Source organism: Toxotes jaculatrix, chromosome 17 (assembly GCF_017976425.1).
Source record: "Toxotes jaculatrix isolate fToxJac2 chromosome 17, fToxJac2.pri, whole genome shotgun sequence".
In the NCBI taxonomy this organism is placed as follows: domain Eukaryota; kingdom Metazoa; phylum Chordata; class Actinopteri; family Toxotidae; genus Toxotes; species Toxotes jaculatrix.
Window position 1 is genome coordinate 7,979,673 of NC_054410.1, and position 19,886 is coordinate 7,999,558.

Sequence of the window (19,886 nt, forward strand, 5' to 3'; positions counted from 1 at the left end):
GTGCAGAAGAACAGAGGAAAGCCCTGATTGCCCACTCAAGAGAAACAAAAAACAAGAGGGGTGAAATCACAAATAAATAATGTCCACAAACCAACAATCCCAAGACAAACGTCTCTGCCAGTCACCAGTTTCTATACTTACCGACTGGTTTCGCGGCATATTGGAGGATTTCTGTCATAAGGAACACCAAGGGTTCGGTTGAGTTATTTCTTTAGTATCATATATCACATTAATGTACCACCCTTATCTTTTGAATGAGTTCCACCATGAGTTGAACTACAACATCTAACAGATGCAATTTGATTAGCTACTCTGAACATGTGACCTACTTGGCCTGGTTGTCCATACAGGGCCATTCTTGATTATTGGCCCATTACTAATATGGTGTTCCACTGAAGTTAAAACAGCTGCTTGCTTTTTCAAATTTGGCAAATTTGACAATTACAATATTCACAGAATGGTGAAAAGAATGCTATATGAGATACTCCACTATGCTATCTCTTATGGGTGTACAGTCAATAGCTCTTGCAAGTATCACTTAGATACAACTTAAAACTGCCTGTTTAGCCAGGTGTAAGAGTGCAAAAAAGTGTATCTTTAGAATAACCAACATCAAATTATTAGCATTAGGAAGGTAAATAAGTGATTTTATATTTTTCGATAAGATTATTTTTATTGGCTGTGAGAGTGCCATGATCCCCGTGTTAAACTTGCACGCCCCTTAAACTGGGCGCTTTCAGCTGTGCCTCTTCACAGCTGAACGCTGCATATTTATAATATTCACTTTACAGGTTATTATCAACTTTCCCTCGCCTTTTTAAGTGCACCTTTCTTTCCATGCTCTGTATGTGAAGTAACTCTGTTGGTTAGCCTATAACTCCATAAACGTTATTGTTATCGTTAGCTACGCGGACCCTCGGTTAATATTCACCTGGCGGCATATGCGCGGCAAATTATTTAAGTTCTCTGTGCCTGCAATTTGACGGGTAACTGGAATCTAAGCAACGACAAGTAAAACAAAAGCACAGATATTCTGGAGGTGGGTGTAGTTAGCTCTGGACAAACGCAAAGCTATGACAAAAGAGCTAGCTACCTGCTAGCATTCAGTATTTGCGTGCGTTAAATGTTAGCAACAAACCTTAGCTCTCCCTGCCTCTAGTTTCCTCTGCCGTTCATCTTCGTCCATTTCTTGGTTTAAAGTAAACCATTAAAGGTTTAGGACAGACGTCCTAATTCAGCTGAAATGCACAACTTCGAGCATAAGTTAGCTAAAACAAAATCTTTGAGATACCTCATAGACAACTGTCAACAGATAATATTCAATATGGCCGCCAAGATAGTTTAACTCCGCCCTTATCGAGTTTCCTTGAACAAACTGGCCAATCACATCATTACAGTCCACGTCTTCAGCCAATTGACGTTTGCGTCGGGCAAACATGTTCCCGCATCATTACTAAACCACTTAATGTCTTGTACATCACTCAAAACTAGAACTTAGCTAACCAATGAAGTGGCTATGTCAAGTCGTCAATTTTGGATTGACGGCTCTTGTAGCCAATCAGCGCGGGCCAATACAACACCAGCCTCTGTTCAGTTGTGTGCTTTGGAAGTGAATGTACCGAGTCGTCCGCTTTCTTCTGAGGGGTTTCTGTGGGAATGGGAGAACTTTCAGCACTGTGCTAAAGTGAGGCGTTTTCAGAAATAATGCCACAAATAGTTTTGATTTAGCATCTGGCTTTATGCAAAGTGCAATAAACAGAAAAAAACTAACTCAAATCAATAGTTGATGTGATCACCGTTTACATCTGTAGTTCGCCTTAGTACTCTTGTTGGGTGTTTTAAATGCTAAAATCTTTTTATACACTATAATAATTAAAGACAATTAGGTATAACAACACGTGTAATCCCTTGTGTCATTTGTATTTTACCTTTAATGAATACATCTATTTGGTTATCTAAATATTTCTAAATTATATTTGCACTACTAACTGCACAACTAAAACAAATCAACAGAAATTGGAATCTGAGCTAATTTGATAAGGTTATTTGATATTGCAAGAGTCACTCCCTCTTCTCTCTCTCAGCATAGAAACCAAGCAGGTATGCAAGCCTTGGATAAGTGCAAGTGGTAAACAGGTGTGCCCCATGGCAACCACTGTGTGGCTTTAGTCTTGTCTCAAACACACAAGTGAACACAAAATTTGAGGGACTCCAAATGCCAGGATTCCAGGTAAATTAGATTCTAAAAGCATGTATATCTTTATCTTCATGTTAAGTATTTCAACCAGTTTTTGTTATGTCAGTAGACATCAAACGTTATGATGACACTGTTTATTCCTTTGTGGCATCTTTCAGGATGACAGCTCCATGGTTGATCAGATGACAAGACTCAAAATCAAACTACTGGAGAAGGTATGTGAGAAGTTAGTCTACAATTTATAGAAGTCTGTTGTTTAAACTTCATTCACTTTGGTAATTTTTCTTTTCTATAATTCTCAAGTGAAATAGTTCAGCTTGGCTTTTGTCTGTTTTTCTTGAGAATTATACATGAAATTCTTCAAGAAAAAAATCTTTGCCTACATTCCTAGAGACTGGAAAATGAAAAGCACAAAATGGACAACAGAGCAGAGTCTGCCCAGTCTGCAGGTAAGATTTCTTTGTAATGAAGAATTTTGAGAATGGAAAGGTCATTTTTACCGTGGGTGACAATAAAAAGTTAAAAGGATGTTTTTGTCTGCTCAGGGATTTATGATGGGCAGATGGATGCAATGCACCGTGCACTAAGGCGAAAGCAGGACCTTCTGGAGAGACTGAGGGTCAGTACAAAATCTTTATCTTTGTATTCCTAGATTATATATTTTTATTCATTTACATATTATTTACATCCTTTCAGACAGTTGAGAAAAACAGAATTCCCAAAATTCCTAAGAACTAAGAGCATTTTAACCAGTGTTGTAAGAACTGTTTCTCTTGTCACTGTGTTAAATCCTGTGTAGGAGCAGCATATGTTAGAGGACCTCAGCAGACCTCACACTTGGGGAGGGTCACGAGGACAGTACCAGCCACATTTCATTACTGCTCCTCAGGCGCCTGCACCACTCCCGTCTATGATGCCCACCCACATCCACCACCCAGCGTCTGTTTTGCCCTTCCTCCCGCCTCCACCACCTGCCGTGCCTCAGCCTCCACGCATCATCCAACAGACTGTGAGACAACCAGCATTAATCTAAAAAAAAAAAAACCCAATCTCCTAGATCAGCTACTCTAGATCAGTTTCTATGTGGCTTGTTGAAAGAATTTCAATTAAAAAATGCAAGAGAAGTAAAAATTTCCCCTTTTTTTCTTGATCTCTTCAGCTACCCCAGCAGCCTGCCACGATCATACAACAGCTGCCACAACAGCAGCCTCTGATTACTCAGATTCCCCCACCTCAGCCGTACGCTGCACCACGTTCAGGCAGCATCAAAGAGGGTATGCAACAACAAACAGAGATATGTCTTGTTTGAGTCCCTCTCTCCCTCTGTATATATATATGTATGTGTGTTTTCCATGTTAGACATGGTGGAGCTGATGCTGATGCAAAATGCCCAGATGCACCAGATTATAATGCACAACATGATGCTGAAAGCCATGCCTCCTATGGCCCTGTCACCACCTAGGGGGCCCAGTCACTGTGCCACCCATGTTGGGCAGGTAAACTCACACACACTCTGACACAAAGCACAAAATCTCCACCTTTTATAAAATTGTTGTCTCTGTCTCTCAGTAAAGTCCCTTTAAATCTGTATTTCCAGGATTGTTACCACGGAGACCCTATTTTTGTAAAGCCAGATGTCAAACCGAGGGGAAGTGCTGTCCATCATCATCATCACTATGGTCCTACCCCTGCAGCACCACAGCTGCCTCTTATCAGCTACCCTACATGGTTACCAGCCGTGTCATCTGTCCCAGCAGGACAAGCAGGGGGGGATCTGTCCTCCTTACACCATGTAACAGCACCTATTACACTCCCACCACTCAATGCGTAAGGTTTACTACCAGTAAATGCAAACTTTATGTGCTTTCATACACACATAAATATTTATTTATTTATTAGTTAGCTGACAAACACATTTGTCTTTTGAAATTACAGGACTCAGGTTTCTCTCTGAGAGCCCCCCTTGTCTCTTGATTTAAATGCATAAATATTTTCGGAGGAGAAGCCCAAGGTGCATAACACTAAAAAACAAACGTGAATATGCGCCCTGACGAGTGCAGCCGAGAAACTGACAACTAAAAAGCATGAAAAAATGTGCAGCACACGTTGCCCATGCAGCGACAGAGTTGCTATAGAAAAGTCACTATAATCCTTGAAAGTTTCCAAAATGTTTCATGAATGACATTTACACTACTGCTGGTCAAACTTCAACTTCACTTTTTATATGTTTGCTAGTTGTCAGCTCTCTCATAAAACACCTGACACATCGATTGAGGAGGGCAAAACCGCTAAAGACAGCGGGTTATCGCAGTATACGAATAACACAACCAGCTGACAGTTCTGCCATTTAAGTTATATTTTGGAGCTGTTATACATATAATTTTTGTTCCACGATAGACGTGAATCTTTCCCCAACACCTTCCATCCGAAACATGCAGCACCAATACATGTGAATGTGGCCTAATTAGCGCAAGTCTAAATGAACTATTGCTGTAAAACATCGTTAGGTCGTGTATAACGTTAACGCTAGATGAGCAAAATACCGAAGTAGCTACTTCGACCAGCTTTTACGTGGCAATAATATATAGATGGAACAGAAAACGTTATCGCCCGAACAGGGACTTGAACCCTGGACCCTCAGATTAAAAGTCTGATGCTCTACCGACTGAGCTATCCGGGCTCTGACAGCATTGCCCGTTACATAATATAAAACGACAATGTAGAACAATCCACTTAGCAATTGAATAATTTCTTTTGGATTTCATATATAACATATTTCTTTCCCTGTTTCCATCTTTAACGTCAAGCCATACAGTTCACTGCTAACACTAACTAGCAACCCAAAATAGCTGCAAAATATGCGAGTTGGCTGCTACAAGCTAACGGGTTAGCTGCTACCAGCTGAAGGGGTTCGATGCTAATGAGCTAGCCGATGTCCTTGGTAATATTGTCCTTATGACTGAAAGAAAAAATAAAATATAACGCTAGGCTAAAGCGATATCAGGGTGCAATAGCTGTCGATAAGTCATTGTTAATTAAGGATTAATTAAGGGATTCATCATCATTAGACCTCTTTCAACATTTCTTGGTTGTTTTTTCAGTCTATACACAAAATCACTGCGTTGTCTTTAATGGATGAAATTACAGCTGTACAAAATGGTCTTTTACAGAATAAAACAACAACAACAAAACAAAACAAAACAAAAAAGAAATCACGTTTAATCTATCGTAAACGCACTGAATCACTGTATCCTTGACCACATTATCAGTCCAGCAGTGTGACAGTGCATCTTTGCCCCAATGCAAGAGCACATGAGAAAACACAACGTCGATTCACAACTCTCAATCATCATGGCACATCCCTTTTGATAAATAAAATTATATATATGCATGAAAACAGAGAAACAATCCCCGTTAACTGACACCCTCTGCATTTACAAATTTTTAAAGTGCATAATTCTTTTACAGAACTCGGGCTTTATGACAGAGGGCAACAGATGAGAGTCATGCTGTGATTTAGCAGGATGTGGAGGATGGTCAGCATTCTTGCTGTGGCGTGATCTATAGTTACAACTCTTCAGAGGATGGTGATAGTCATGCACCTGCGCTTGGGGGTTTCTTGTATGGCACAGAGTCAATATTGCATGCTTAAATCAGTCTTCTGCACCCTTTCGTTACTCTGCTGAAAAATAATAAATGCTAAATAATAACAAACCTGGGTGAAATCAGAATAAAAATATACTTGCATACAGCATCTCTGATTATACATAACAAAACTGTGTTAAAGAGATTCACTGTTCTGTATAGTTGCTGTGACTTAACCTGATAACAATTATGTATACAGTGCATGTGTGTATGCACAATACCAGGCTTCTTTGTACAATTTATCTTTAAAATGAGAATCTATCAGTGCAAAACCAGAACCAAACTTCAGGACAAGTTTGAGAACATTTTAGAAAATTCACACTAACTTTGTAATAAAATTAATGCAGACTGAAAGAAAAAAAAATTCTAAGGAGTAAAATATGTGATTGAAAGATGTCAGGTGGATTTTATACTATCTGAAACCTTCATGTGTTTTGCAAAGAGGCAGAATTCTAGCTGAAATACAGGGCACAGAGCAGGATGCACAGCCTTTTGCTGTTGGTTCACGAGCAGATATACACAATGAAAGTCTTTGTGTTACCAGTATCTTTCTAAACACATTTTGGTAAATGCTGTTATTGTTATAAAGACACAATACATTCTTCAAATTTCACTTCTCAGGCCATTTGATTTGTAAAAGCACATTTTGGATTATTGTGACCATATTTTGGGTAAATTGTTAAGTATTTGTTCATGGCAGCAGTGCTGAGTGTTCACAATTTTTAATACATCACAGCAACACGTGCACTTTCATTTTGCAATCTTTAGACATTGTAAAAAAGTATAGTGTAATCTGATGTTAGTGGCTATTGGAAATAACTTGATCCTGTAGGTCCTCTTCTGATACACAAATTCTGAGATTTACCCTGTTTGCCTGTTTAGGCATGTAGGAAGTCATTTAATAAGTTATGGGTGTCATAAGCTCCCTGTGTCCTTTCATGGTCAATGGTGACTTTACCAAACTTGTCCGGATGGTTTCACTACTTGAGTATTTGTAGAGATCGTGGCAAGTCTTTCACATCTTGAGGATGAGGATGTGTATTTTGTTATCTATGGAGGTTGGGGCGCTGAAACTTATTCACATGGCCTGGTTATGTAACCTAAAGTGAGAGAGAGAAAACAAATTGTCTGTTTACTTGCAGTGCACACAGGCAAATTAACAACGCCATCACAATCACACACAAACAGCATTCACCTTGTGTATGTGAGGAGGCATTTCGTCCTCTGAGCTCTCCTCTGGTAGTGGCTCATGGTGTCGTGGTGCTGCCTGACCATCCTCTGCCCACCCTCCCATGGGTACACGGGCCGACCTCACTACCTTCCCCCCTGCACCAACAGAGTCTGAAAAACAGAAAGTGTGGTTGAGAAGTGTCAGCGATTATCACTGATCTGTGTAGCAAGGGTTCTCAGTTGATTTACAAATAATGAAATACTGTAAAAATATCATATTAGATAATATTAAAAAGAACAGGTCCAAAGCCCAAAGGATTAAAGAATAATCATTCATTCAAATGTATGTGGTGTGGAACATGACGAGATAACCATAAAGACAGATACCTGTGGTGGGTCCACTATGACGCCGATGGCTGCTGCCCTGTGATGATGCTCCCTCCTGGCCCATGGTGGTACTGCTAGTGGCTGAAGCTGAAGTGGGAATGGCAGTAGGACTGGGAACCGTGGTGGGGAAAGTGTGTGAACGGGGGAAGTTTCTAGAAAGAGGGTTGGGGTGGCTCCTCACTTCATCCGGGATGCTATCACTGCTTTCGTCACTCTCCTGCCTGTGCCAGGTGTGACGAGACACCTCACCACGGGACTGCTGCTTATGAAGCTACAAGAACAAAAAAATAAAAAATACAGATATACTGGATGTATTGTGCATGGGACCCAAGATGGAGGATATGTAGGATATTCATAATAACAAGCCCAACTCTCGCATGTGTGCACACATGCTTACCTCATGCATGTACACTGCATGGATGCTCATCTCAGTGGAGGCATACTCTGATAGGACCAGACTGGTGAGTTGACCCTCCCATGCACTGCTGCCTGAGCTCAGAGTTCGGGCATCAGTCCTACGAGAGGAGAGAGCAAAAATGTGAGGAAAATGAGGATATAAAGAGGAAGGCATGGGGATAAGACAATGAAAAGAAGAAAGTAGGCCAAGAAAGTAATTGAGGCATATTTCAAAAGGACTATTTTCTTACCCAGAGCCTGCCATTGCCTTGCTCATGGCTGAAGTGTGGCCAGCAGTCCTGTGAGCTCCACTCAAACTACCTCTCAGGTGCAGACTGCTGCTGACTGGGGAAAGGGAGCGCAACGCAGATGCTCCATCGCTTAAGCCAGCTGCTGCGTGATTAGTCAAAGAGCTGTCCCTGCCAAAATGAACAGAGGCCAGTGTAGAGGGACCTGCCAAGAGGTTTGCAATGAGGCTCCTCGGCTACGAGAGAGAGAGAGAGAGAGAGAGAGAGAGAGAGAGAGAGAGAGAGAGGCAGAGAAAGAGGAGCAAAAAAGAGAGTAAATCCAATTTTCCTCTGAAGTTGCCAGTAAATTTAACTTTTAATCACTGTGATACTAAGAATGACCATTAGCTTATCTCCATACCTCAGACTCTGACAATGACAGTGGATGTGAGTCTGCAGGAACCCCTGTGGCCTCTCTGTGAACTCTTTCTTTCAACTGGCTGATGAAGTGTGTTGTCTCTTGAGGAGGCTGCCACTGAGGGTTGGTAATGGCAAAGTGCATCAGAGATAATTCTGTCTTTCCGTCCTCTGCCTGTTGGTAGATTGATGCTTCTGTCTTACCCTCTGACATCCACTATAGAGGGAGGACAAAGTCAAATCAGTGACATCACTCACTCATATTTTACTTGTGAATGCATTAATCTTAATCTTAAACATGTCTGAAAGTGTGTCTTCATGTGTGTGTGGCTGCAGATAGTGTGGCAGTCTCTCACCGCAGGGTGTCCATGCTGCCTGATGTCCATCTGGGCAAAGGAGCAGGTGTCCCCTACCCCGACCACCTCCACTGTAAAGTTCCTGAAGAAATCAATGATCTCCAGAGACTTTCTCCTCAGACAGAAAATGAGGATGATGGGAGTCACCACTGGGCTTAGCAACTCCTCTAGAATAAACACCTTGACACAGACGGATGGGAAAACACTGAAAACACTGTTTCTTCAGTGGATCTACTTGAAAGCTGACAGCAGAAATTTTTCACATCAAGCATTTTTACTGGTCATAGCAGGAGCAGGACAAGAATAAGTAATATCATTAATGATGCCTGATTGCATTTAAATGTTCTAATAAGCCATGCCCATGACAGGGCCATAAAATTGTCATCTGTATGAAGTATAGCCATCATTAGTGTTATTATTTACACCTCACATTTTCATGCTATGACATATTGCCTATCTTGAAAAAAGATCTATAGAATACAATTTTGACAAGTCAATTCCAATGTAATTATTCTTGATTTTTTTTCCCCAGTATTTGTACTCACTGCTTTGTACTGAAAGAGCTGGGAGAATTGGTCACGGGTCTCATATCTATGTGCATTGCCCTGCCAGTGGTCAGGCATGTAGTGGATATGAGCCAGGATGACCCTCAACAGCTGCTCAGGACAAAACACCATGTGCTGATCAGGAATAAAAGACCTAAAGAGAGAGAGATGGTGATTGAAATGTTTTGGTCAGTCTGGAAGTAGAGAGATTGAAAAAGTAGCGAGGTTCTCAAAAAACAAATTAAATCCTATATTTCAGAGTAAAAGAAATTCTTTATGGAATTTTGCGTGTCTTGAATGGTTGAAAGTACAAAACAGAATTATACAGACAGAACTCAGTTTATGGCAATGTTCCCCCATATTTACATTAACAATTTCAATACAGCGCTAATACAGATTTCAAGGAGTCAGGAGCTACTTAAGGAAGGACACCCTCTTATACTCATCAGTTATACAGCAGAGTAAGCTGCCCAAGAGCATTAAATAGATTACAACTCTGAACAGCTTTGAAAGCACAATAAAGAGATGGTGTGGATAACATACCCTAAATTTCCAGTTTAAGATTTGTGTGTATTCACGTTGTATATTTGATCTTTTCAATTTAATATCTGGTTTAAAGTGGTGAAGGTAATACATTAGAGGAGAGGAGTAGGAAACTAGTGATGTACTTTAGTTGTTTATACTGTTGCACTGATTAGCTTCAGCAAGCTGCACTACCCTCTCCCCTCCTCTTCTGCTTTCCCGCTCCATTGGACCATAATGGACATAAGCCTTTGGGCATTGTTGTGTTACCCTGACTAATCATTAAACGATTCATTTGTATGTTTATAAAATGCTTTGGATAAATAAAATCGTTAAATCAATTAAGTGCAGTTAGACAGAGGAGCGCAGCAGGCAGATCAACAAGGTAACACTGATCCCTACCTGCAGACTGTAATACACACTCCCAGCAGTGTGATTGATGAGAGGACATGTTCCACTGCAAGAACATCCTCATCATAGATGGTCAGGGCGATGAGAACAGCCAGGAGAGACCCAGCAAAAAATGCTACATTTTTAGCAACCACCGTCAGCAGTGGTGAAAGGAAACAATTCATATACTTGGATGCAGCCTGAATAAGATGGGGGAAAAAAAAGAGAGGGTGGATGAGGAGAATAGAAAAAATAACAAGTAATTGTTATAAAATTTAGCAGAGGTATAAACTTGGAGGACAAGCAACTTAAGAGCATCAACTGTTGGCACGAATATGAGCTAGTCCACTGACCTTGTAGCCTTTACTGAGGCGTGACATGAGCTCGTGGTCCAGCTCATTGAAATGACGCAGGTAGCAGCGACCATAGAGAGACCAGCATCTCGCTCCCAGAGAACCAGGCTCTCGCTTGATCACCTAGATACACACACACACAACAAACTATTATCTAGAGCACGAAATGAAAAAGGAAATTATTCAGAGTTTGTATCTGCACCCAAAGCAATTACCTCAGTATAACTAAAGAATGCGTAAAGAATCTGCCACACCAGAATGACCGGACACAGCAGCAGATTGGCAATACCAATCCACAAGATACGAGATGCCAGCCTGTCAGCCAGCTCAAGTCTGTTTCCTCCTCTCTTATACTCTGGTTTTAGGCTCCACTCATTCTCAAACAGAGAACCTACAGAGACACCACAGAGAAAAACAAAACCAAGAGAGATAAAGACAAGACTTCTTTGTAATCCTAAACCTTGACAAAGAGACAAATATGAGTGCATGTGTCCAAACAGACGCACATTTTCACCTGAACATGACACCACAGAAATGCAGACATATACTCTGCATATATAATGAATCACAGCAAACATTCACACACCTGGCCCCCAAAAGAAGATGAGCTCAAAGTTGTACTTGAGACCCCGAGTGTAGAAAACAATCTCCCCAAGTACAGGAAGTCGAAATCGCACAGGAAGGAGTGATTTATTCACCATGGCAACCTAGAGAAGTGCAAGAAGACAGCTTTGGTTTGAGGTCACACAGTTTCACTATGTCTGCAAGTAGCTGTGTTAAGCATGAGCAGTCTTGCACCAAAAATTGCTATTAACACTTCATCGCAAATGAACACACCATGTAGTTTTTAAAGCGGAGGATGCGGTGGTAAATGTCAAGCTCTGAAAGTTCCTTTTTGTGGATGCAGATCTGGTGTTCCTTCTGTATCTCCACTATCCTGGCCTGAACCTCCTGCCATGTTGCATAGGGGAGCTCTGACTGAAAAGAAAAGGCACAGTGATGGCTTGAGGGTCCAATGTGTTATTCTACGAATCTAACTAGAAACATTTAATGTCAACAGATGAAATTGTTTAGTCTGTCTCACCATGGTCATCTTGAGGGCGTTGATATAGAAGGATCGAATCTCCCAGTAACAGCAGACATTGTAGATGAATTTGAACAGACGATGTAGCCAAAACACGCCAGAGATCATCAGCACAAAGATCACAAATGCATTGTCTTGGATACTAGGGGAGAAAATATTTATTTTTTTCAATGTCTGTACTCAATGTACACATGTATTCAACATCTCTAAGGTCAACCTGGCTAAATAACGGTTAACACATTTTAGCTGTATCAGCAATTAGCAAATAGCACTAGAAAAAGTGAAAAACTGAAGATGCATTCTTCTTATTCTCATTTTCAATAATCACAATTTTTTGAGTTATGTTCTGCTACACAAATAATATGGCTAGGAGATGAACAAGTAAGAAATAAAAGGGGATTTGTAAGCCTATCCCAGCTGACTACGGGTGAGAGGCGGGGTACACCCTGGACTGGTCGCCAGTCAATCACAGGGCTGGCACACAAAGACAGACAACCACACATGCACACACTCATACCTAGGGGCCATTTAGAGTAGCCAATTAACCTAATGTGAATGTTTTTTGTGGGAGGAAGCTGGAATACCCAGAGAAAACCCAGGCAGTAACAGGGAGAACATGCAAACCCCGCACAGAAGACCAAGACCGTGCCACCCTATTACTATAAACAATGTCATATATACTCACCGGGCACTGCAGACATTCATTGGGAGGAAGGCATCAGGCAAGGTGACTTTAGATGAATCAGTGTGATTTACAAACTTGTTGGCAAAGAGGATGTCATAATCTACACAGTTAGCTAGGAAGACTGTGAAGCCAACCACAAACAGCAACTGACTGCATGGAGAAAGAAAGGGGACAGAGGGAGAGAGGAAAGATGGGAAGAAATAGGAAACATGAAAAACATTTAACATTAAACTCCATACATGAAAGTCAGATACTAGTCTGTGTGAAAAACATCATTTATGATGGATAAGATACATACATCAGCTCAAAGATCTCTCCCAGCAGCATACAGGTGAATCCATTCTTCTGATGCAGATTATAGACGTACGGAACGTTAAGGACTAAAATGAAAATAACAGTGGTTGGAAATCTTATTTGTGCTTGACACTTTCACAGTGCCAAATTCAGGAAAGCATAATTCGCAGTACATAACAAGCAAAGAATTTATGCCAAAACCATATAAAAGGATATTCTCTGGAAAAACAGGTCCAGGTTTTCTATGTGGTGCCACTGGGCTGCAAAAGATTTATTGCAAATTAGTAAAGGTGTTCTTGTTAGGCAGCGCTCTTTGCATAAAAGAGGAGAATGCGATTCTTTGTATGATAAGTCGATGATCTGTTTGTCATACATTTGGCTCCTTCAGGCACATGCATCAGCAGGTTCTCCTCTCCAGGGGGAGAGTCGCTGTAGGACGCCTCCAGGCGCTGGTACTCTGTGTCAAAGTGTGCCATAGTGACAGCAGCTTCAGTCTCACCAAGTAGCCAAACCTACTGCCACAGACTGAAGAACAGACAAAGGCAAGGGAAGATGAGGAGAAGAAGTCAAATAGGAAACATGATGGGGAGGAGAAGGGAAAGTTGAGAGCAATAAAATAATAAAATTAGTAAGCTTTACACACCACATGTTGGTGGGAAATAGTTAATCATCAACCAACCTTCAGACTAACACACCCTAAATTATGTCAAATGTGTAGTTCAGCCTACAACCCCTATTGAGGGCTAACCATCAGCATTGGCTTGATCTTTGCAAGGCAATACTCATGATCTTAAGAGTATAACTAATTATTGATTTTTTTCATTATTTAATATTGATCCCTCAAGAAAAAAACTATTTTGCCTGAGATCAGAGGCCAGGATTAGCGCCAGAGCAGCAAGCCTACAGCTGGATTCTTGCTGACACAGGGGGTTCAAAACTAGATGTCAAAACTAGAGGTTAAAGGGCACTTTCTTTAGTCAGTACTGAAGCCTGTGCAAGCTGCACTACTGCTCACTACATTCACTACGGTGAATACCATATGAAACCTGTAGTATAGCCCCCATGTGTTGCATTTGCCTTTGTCAGACAGAAAGTAACTGATAAGCTGAAAGCAAAACCAATCAAATGGGTAACTGACCAAAGTTTCTGTCTCAAGATCAGTTTGCTTGATTAAAGCTGTGACAGTAAATCCTAAAAGCATAGACAGCCAATAATACTACAAATAGTTAAATGTTGAGGAGTACAACACATGCAGTACAGTAGTGATTAAACAATGGCACCTGGAGGCAATGAAGGACAAACAAAAATAACTTAAAAAGAAGCTAAACATTCCACAAGAAGGTACCTTATCTACTGTACATATATGCTTAAGCTTATTCAAACTAATTAAACTAAAGGAGAGGGAAGACATACGTCCGGTGAAATTAAACTAATGCAATATGCTGGGACACCTCTAAAAAGCTAAGATATGTCCTGCTTTGTGTCAGTTAAACAATATGCTTACCGCCATTGCAGAGCAGTACGTCCTGTCCAGCTCTGGTGTTTACTCAACATTCCCAGCTGAAAAAAAGGGGAAGAGACGGTTCCTTCAAAGCTGTCTTTTCTTGTCTCCTGAATTAGGACCACAACAGGCTGCAGGACGGAGCAACGTACAGAACAGCACAAGGCACAAGTCCACATCAAATGTCAGCAATATCTGCCTTTTGATGACTGAAAATGGTGATAAGTACTGAGAAGAACTGATTCAGGTGTTGTTGTCGTGGTTTGACAGCACAGGCCTGCCTCCCTCAGAAAAAAAAAAACACACCTCCCAAATCCCACTGCATGTAGTTTCCTTACCGTTTGGTTCCCCCGCCTGCGATGTGTCAGATTATAATGGTGAATCCCCGGGGATTTTTGTCTGATAACCGTCTTGTTTTCGTTTTGCTTTCTCTCGTACTCAGACATAAGCTAGTTTCATTTTCGAAACAGCTAGCAGTGTGGCGTCTGCCACAGCTGAATGGCAGGGACGCCGTCCAATCAGAAAATGGGTTCTCAAAAGGGTAATCTCAGCAGCCAATCAGATTTGTGTAGAGGCGGGCTCTAACAATGTGGGGTGTAGATGTGGAACGTCAATAACACGCATGAGCCTCCATGATGGGCTCCTCACCCATTTGTTTAATTAAATGAGTTATTACTACCACCGCCTGGTCGTTTTTAGTAGTACTACAAGCCAGATGCTTCTACATGTAGAGTAGGCATGTACATTAATAATATGTGTAATATTTGTGTTATACAAATATTATATTTCATATAAATAAATTATTATAAATAAAAGCTGTTATTACACAGCTTTCATTTTTTTAGATCAATTATGTATCATCTTATATGGTCAAATAAAATTTAAAATAAAACGTGAGTCGTTGTAATACGTCTTTTAAACAGCTGTACTACATGATCATACAAACGATGTATCATCCCCTATACATAAGCTACTGTCAGTGGTGTAGCAGTGGGGAGACCTCAGAAATCAATCATCTCTTTTTTTATGTTATTAATATTAAATCAATAAATGATTTATGTTATTATTATGTTATTTATGTTATTTATTATGTTCAATAAATAATACAACCTAAAGAAAGACAGGAATGAGAAATATAATCAGAGGGAAAGCAGGTGCTTTCGTAATTTAAAAATGTTAAATAAGAAATATTGTTCTCTTTATGTCAAATATAGCTGGTAACTCTACAAGACTCTTTCTGATTCTGTGAATCGGATTTTTATGAGCATACAGTAGTTGAGGTGCAGGAGCTGACTCCACAGTACAAAGATGAGGCTTTGCAAAGCCAAGCTCACCTTCTGTCGCTCTCTGCTGTGATGAATATTCATATATGATTGTTAAGCCTCTGTAGTGACAGCTGGGCTTTTGTTCACTGTGTCACTGCATTAGCTACACTGTTGACACCAGTCGCTGTGTATGTGTGTAGGCTACATTTGCGTGTGTGTGAATGTCTGTGTATTGAACTTAGTAATGACGATTTCATTAACCAGTTTCCCCTGAGTGAAGTGAATTAATGGGAATTATTTCAAATTTTCACACATAAATGCCTGGATAGTGGGAGACACAGAGAAGCAAGAGAAATATTAACATACAAACACACTAATATGCACACACAACATCATAAGTGTTCAAAATATGACAGTTCAGCAGTTCTTCATTTGCCTGTTGGTTTTTAACCTCTCTTCTTCATTTACACCTCTGCAGTAAACTACTCATTCATCCCATCTATCTTTGCATTCATTTTTACCATTGCGTAACAATTTCTGACAGTGTGTCTGTTTGTTTTTGTGTGTGTGTGTTGGTTAGAGATTTTTAAAAAGGGCAGGGGTGTCTTGAGTCGGGGGGTAGTCTGTGTAATCCAGTTATTATAGTGATCCGGGTAATTTTATCCATTCTGATTAGGATTAGGCTTCATTCAACTTAATCCCAGAGGAAAAGTCTGTCACGATGAAGCTCGCTGGCTGATAAACACCAAACACTAACTGAGGTGTTGAAATAATATACTGTATAATTTAAAGATGCTTACCATAAACTGGTTTCTCTGATAAATGTGATGATGCTCCAGCTAATGATTTCACCATGTCTGAACTGCTCAGTTTCATTTAATTTGTACAGGAAAAGTTGGGGGTAAAATTGTAGATGGTGCAGTTGATCTAAGGAAGCACAGATCACTTTTCTGTCCTGACTGAATTAAAACATTTTTGTGCTTGTTCCTGATTCCAGTGGATGAAATGCAAACAACAGGAATCTTACACTGATTAGCTTAGCTTTAGCTTAGAGATTAGGTTCCTACATGCAGCATGTAGGAGCATGCAGCACACGCAGTGTTTAAGATAAATGAAAATAGGGTTGCTTGGCTGAATGTGTTTTTTTTATGTTAAATTATGTGTATGAGTTTGTTGCCAAAACTTAATTAACACACTCATATGAAATACAACATCTCTTTAGTCCTGATCTGCTTCTGAATAAGTAGTCCTTGTGTTATAGGAAGATATAATAATTCTAGCCCTTTTTGTGTGTGTGTCTATAAGCATGTGTGCTCTGCTGCAGGCTATAGCTGGCTGATTAAATTACCCCACTGTCTGTCGGGAATTAGGGGGTTGCATTGACAGCTAATTTGGTCCAAAGACGTGCTGTCATGCTGCCATGTAACCCTTGGGTGGTGCTGTGTTTGGGGGGGGTGACAGTAGGGCGTGGCAGGTGGGAGTGCTTGGGCGGTGGTCAGGGTGGGGGCAGGGAAAAGGGAAACAGGATGAAGTCATCTCTCTAGAGCATCTTAATTAGATCACATCCCTTCCCGTATATGCACCCATGTAAAGTCAACTCTGTATGAAATGCCCACACACAGGGATGCACACATCATTCTCCCAAACCTCCTTTTAAAATTTAAATTGTAGCTTGTCTTCCTCTCCCTGCTGGTACCCCTGGGGCAGTTTTCCAATAGCCCTAATTGCCCTCCATCCTGTAGGGCTGGGAAGGTACAGAGATTAATGTTTATCTCCATATTATTGAGAGATTGTTTTCAAATATTGTCAGTCCTGATTCAATTCTAAATGATTTTAATGTGGTTGCAGAGCCATAGCCAGACTTTTAAGAATACTCTGAGTGTGTCCAATACACACAGATTTTTCTTTTCTTTTATCATCATATGCATTTTTTAAAAATTCAGATAATTGAGCATCAGAAAGTGTCAAATATCAAATATTGATAATGAATGCTTGGCCTTCAATCCTAGTCTTGATTATGGTCTCTGATTTTAATCAGGAAACCTTTCTAACCTTTTTAACTTTACAGTGTGTTTTGAACAGTTTCATATACTATCTATCATAAATGGGTAGCATTCCCACTTTGTGTACATTTTTAATTAGATTATGTTTTGTATCAGATGATACAAAACCTGGTTATTGGGTCATATATTTTTTTTCATACTAGTCAACCTTTTTTCTTTATATCCCCTGACACAAAACAACACATAGACATGTACACACGCACATACAGAATGGAACACTGATATTAATTTCCTGTTCGTTCTTGATTTAAGTGGAGATATACGACTAATGTAGGGAAGGTTAGATTGTTTTTGTATGAATGTGGGTGAGCATGTGTGTGTTACATGAGGGAAACAGAGGCAACCTGAACAAAGAGATAGCTGATCTCTGCCTTCATCTTCCCATGTAGAGGGTGAGCAATGGAAATCACCCTGTTTGTCTAGTATGACGCTGAGAAAGATTAAAATATAAATCACACCAAAAGTACAAAAAATCTTCTCAGTTATGATATGTACAGTATGTGTTGAATTAAAAATATAAAACTGTGCAGTAGTGCCATCACAGGAGAGGAGAGGGGTCAAAGTTTTGTTCATAATTTGCTGATATGACACTGTTGGCCTAATAGGTTGTTTAAAATAGTCTTTCGCTTTAGTGCTGAATAGTAGCGGTGATACATGACATGGTCTGCTGATCATAATTATCACTTGAAAACTTACAGTACATTTTGTTTCATTTAAAAAAAGAGGACAGGCCACTGTGTTTCTCTGAAAACGACCTTCTTTGGTCCTTCTTTATTGTGATTTCATTTTGAATCTGGGGCCATAAACTGTATGTGTTGCATGAGTCATACAGATCAGGTGACATCAAATATGTCACTTTCTGAAAGTGTGTGTCTGGTGTGCATTAGACATGAATGAATGAATCACAGTATCGTTCATTGTGATGGTCCTGTGGGAATGAACTCTGACACCAGACTGCACTGATTGTCCCCCATATGCACTGAGGCAGCTCTTATTCTTCTTCAAATTTCCCCCTTAATTCTTTACCATCTTTGTAACATGAAGAAGCTTTTTTTTTTTACTTTAATGGCGATAATATTCAAAACATTTATTCATTATCCATTGACATTATTTACGATTTTAACAAATAATTCTGCAGCTTAGATTGTGTTTTAGCTCTGCAGTCTCTTTGTTCTTACTCTCTCCGCACAAAGCTCTGTTTTCCGTCTATTGTAAATGCATTAACATTGTGCAGCCTTGCCACGCAGACATGCAAACGTCCTTCAGACTCGCTCACCAGACAGAAAGGCTATTTGGCCAGTATCAGCAGAGTAGTTTATAATCAATACAGATGAAATGAAAATCGATATGAAAAGATGCTGGCATGTGAAGACCGATAGAAACCAGCTGGAGGTACAGGAAGTGGAAAAAAACAACGGAAACACCCAACAGTAACTACAGCAGCTGCTTTTAAAGGAATAGTTTGACATTTTGGGAAAATACTTTATTGTTTTCTTACAAAGAGTAAGAGAAAGTTGATACCACTCTCACATCTGTGCGGCAAATATGAAGCCACAGCCGGATGTCAGTTAGCCTAGCTTATCACAAAAACTGTAATCAGGGGGAAACAGCTGGTCTTCTCAATAAGCAGGAAAGTGAATAAAATGTGAACTATTCTGTTAAAGAGAAGAGTCACCTTTCACCTTAAGAATATCCGCATCCCTCCTTGTGATTTTAGCTGATGTTATTGTTCCATCTCCTTATGACCATGACATAAATGTATTAAATATATAACTACAGTTCTCTGACAACCAATTGAGGTATTCAGTCTGTGGGATATCCATGGCTTGACTCTTGACTCATGGCTTTCTTCCTTTAGGTTTACATCTGAAAATGTGTTGCATGTGTTGATGAGAATCGGAATGACTGATGCTGAAGTGACGCTGTGGACAGGAGTGTTTGCCCACCGCTGGCACAAGTTTAATACCAAGAAGTAGAGAAGTAAATCAAAATAAACCAAATTAGAGACACTAAGTAACCTCATCTGCTCAGTATTGCATTTCCTCTTGTTTGCTTGTGTGTGTGTATAAACCACAATTTAGATAGAAGAAAGGGTTTTAATAAAGCTTCTGCAGAACACATGCATACCAGAGTTCTTTATATAAGAATGTTGAAGGTTTTTAGGTATAATATATATTTGATAGGAGCTTTGTCTTAAAGAATTTTTGATGAGTTCTTTATATGGTTGCATTACTACATTTTAAAATGTTTTTTATAGATTTCACACCAGACAATGCATCTTTGCCTATCTGTGACCTTTTAGAAAAAAAAAAACAGAGAGCTTGTTGAGAACCACATTTGACCCTCAGGCCTTGTTTTGGATTGTCCCATTTTAGCAGTAAACCAGTAT

At 40.0% G+C, this 19,886-nt stretch overlaps 3 protein-coding genes and 1 non-coding gene across 9 annotated transcripts in view; 1 reads left to right on the top strand and 3 right to left on the bottom strand.

Moving 5' to 3' along the window:
* Positions 1-1,292, bottom strand: part of pcnt (pericentrin) — a 34,187-nt gene extending 32,895 nt beyond the window's left edge. For 3 of the 5 annotated variants that reach the window (XM_041060274.1, XM_041060276.1, XM_041060273.1), the window contains exons 1-2: positions 1,139-1,292; positions 142-171 (exon numbers count right to left, since the gene is read on the bottom strand). In XM_041060274.1, coding sequence (XP_040916208.1) covers positions 142-171; positions 1,139-1,186 — 78 coding nt within the window. In that variant the 5' untranslated portion in view covers positions 1,187-1,292. The remainder of the gene's footprint in view (positions 1-141; positions 172-1,138) is intronic. The other 2 variants (XM_041060277.1, XM_041060275.1) reach the window with 1 other exon arrangement.
* A 321-nt stretch (positions 1,293-1,613) lies between these two features.
* Positions 1,614-4,028, top strand: zgc:112416 (uncharacterized protein LOC550509 homolog). Its single transcript, XM_041061281.1, has 9 exons — positions 1,614-1,684; positions 2,137-2,230; positions 2,356-2,423; positions 2,591-2,646; positions 2,743-2,816; positions 2,997-3,206; positions 3,357-3,471; positions 3,557-3,693; positions 3,795-4,028. Exons 1-9 carry the CDS (start codon positions 1,614-1,616, stop codon positions 4,026-4,028), a joined length of 1,059 nt encoding a protein of 352 aa, XP_040917215.1.
* A 776-nt stretch (positions 4,029-4,804) lies between these two features.
* trnak-uuu lies at positions 4,805-4,877 on the bottom strand. Its single transcript has one exon. It is a non-coding gene; the product is annotated as a tRNA-Lys (tRNA).
* Positions 4,878-5,311: 434 nt separating this feature from the next.
* Positions 5,312-14,651, bottom strand: atg9a (ATG9 autophagy related 9 homolog A (S. cerevisiae)). Of its 2 annotated transcripts, none has more exons than XM_041061008.1 (20): positions 14,508-14,651; positions 14,173-14,228; positions 13,042-13,193; positions 12,885-12,928; positions 12,673-12,737; positions 12,375-12,524; positions 11,690-11,831; positions 11,443-11,583; positions 11,192-11,312; positions 10,821-10,996; positions 10,606-10,728; positions 10,265-10,452; positions 9,341-9,494; positions 8,796-8,975; positions 8,444-8,656; positions 8,047-8,279; positions 7,797-7,914; positions 7,400-7,670; positions 7,038-7,183; positions 5,312-6,942 (listed from the first exon to the last, which is right to left on the bottom strand). In XM_041061008.1, the coding sequence occupies exons 3-20, from the start codon at positions 13,142-13,144 to the stop codon at positions 6,934-6,936; spliced, it is 2,577 nt and encodes an 858-aa protein (XP_040916942.1). In that variant the 5' UTR covers positions 13,145-13,193; positions 14,173-14,228; positions 14,508-14,651; the 3' UTR covers positions 5,312-6,933. The 2 variants fall into 2 exon arrangements, with proteins under 2 accessions (XP_040916942.1, XP_040916943.1); XM_041061009.1 differs by having other exon boundaries at positions 14,173-14,300.
* Between the last annotated feature and the right edge of the window lie 5,235 nt (positions 14,652-19,886).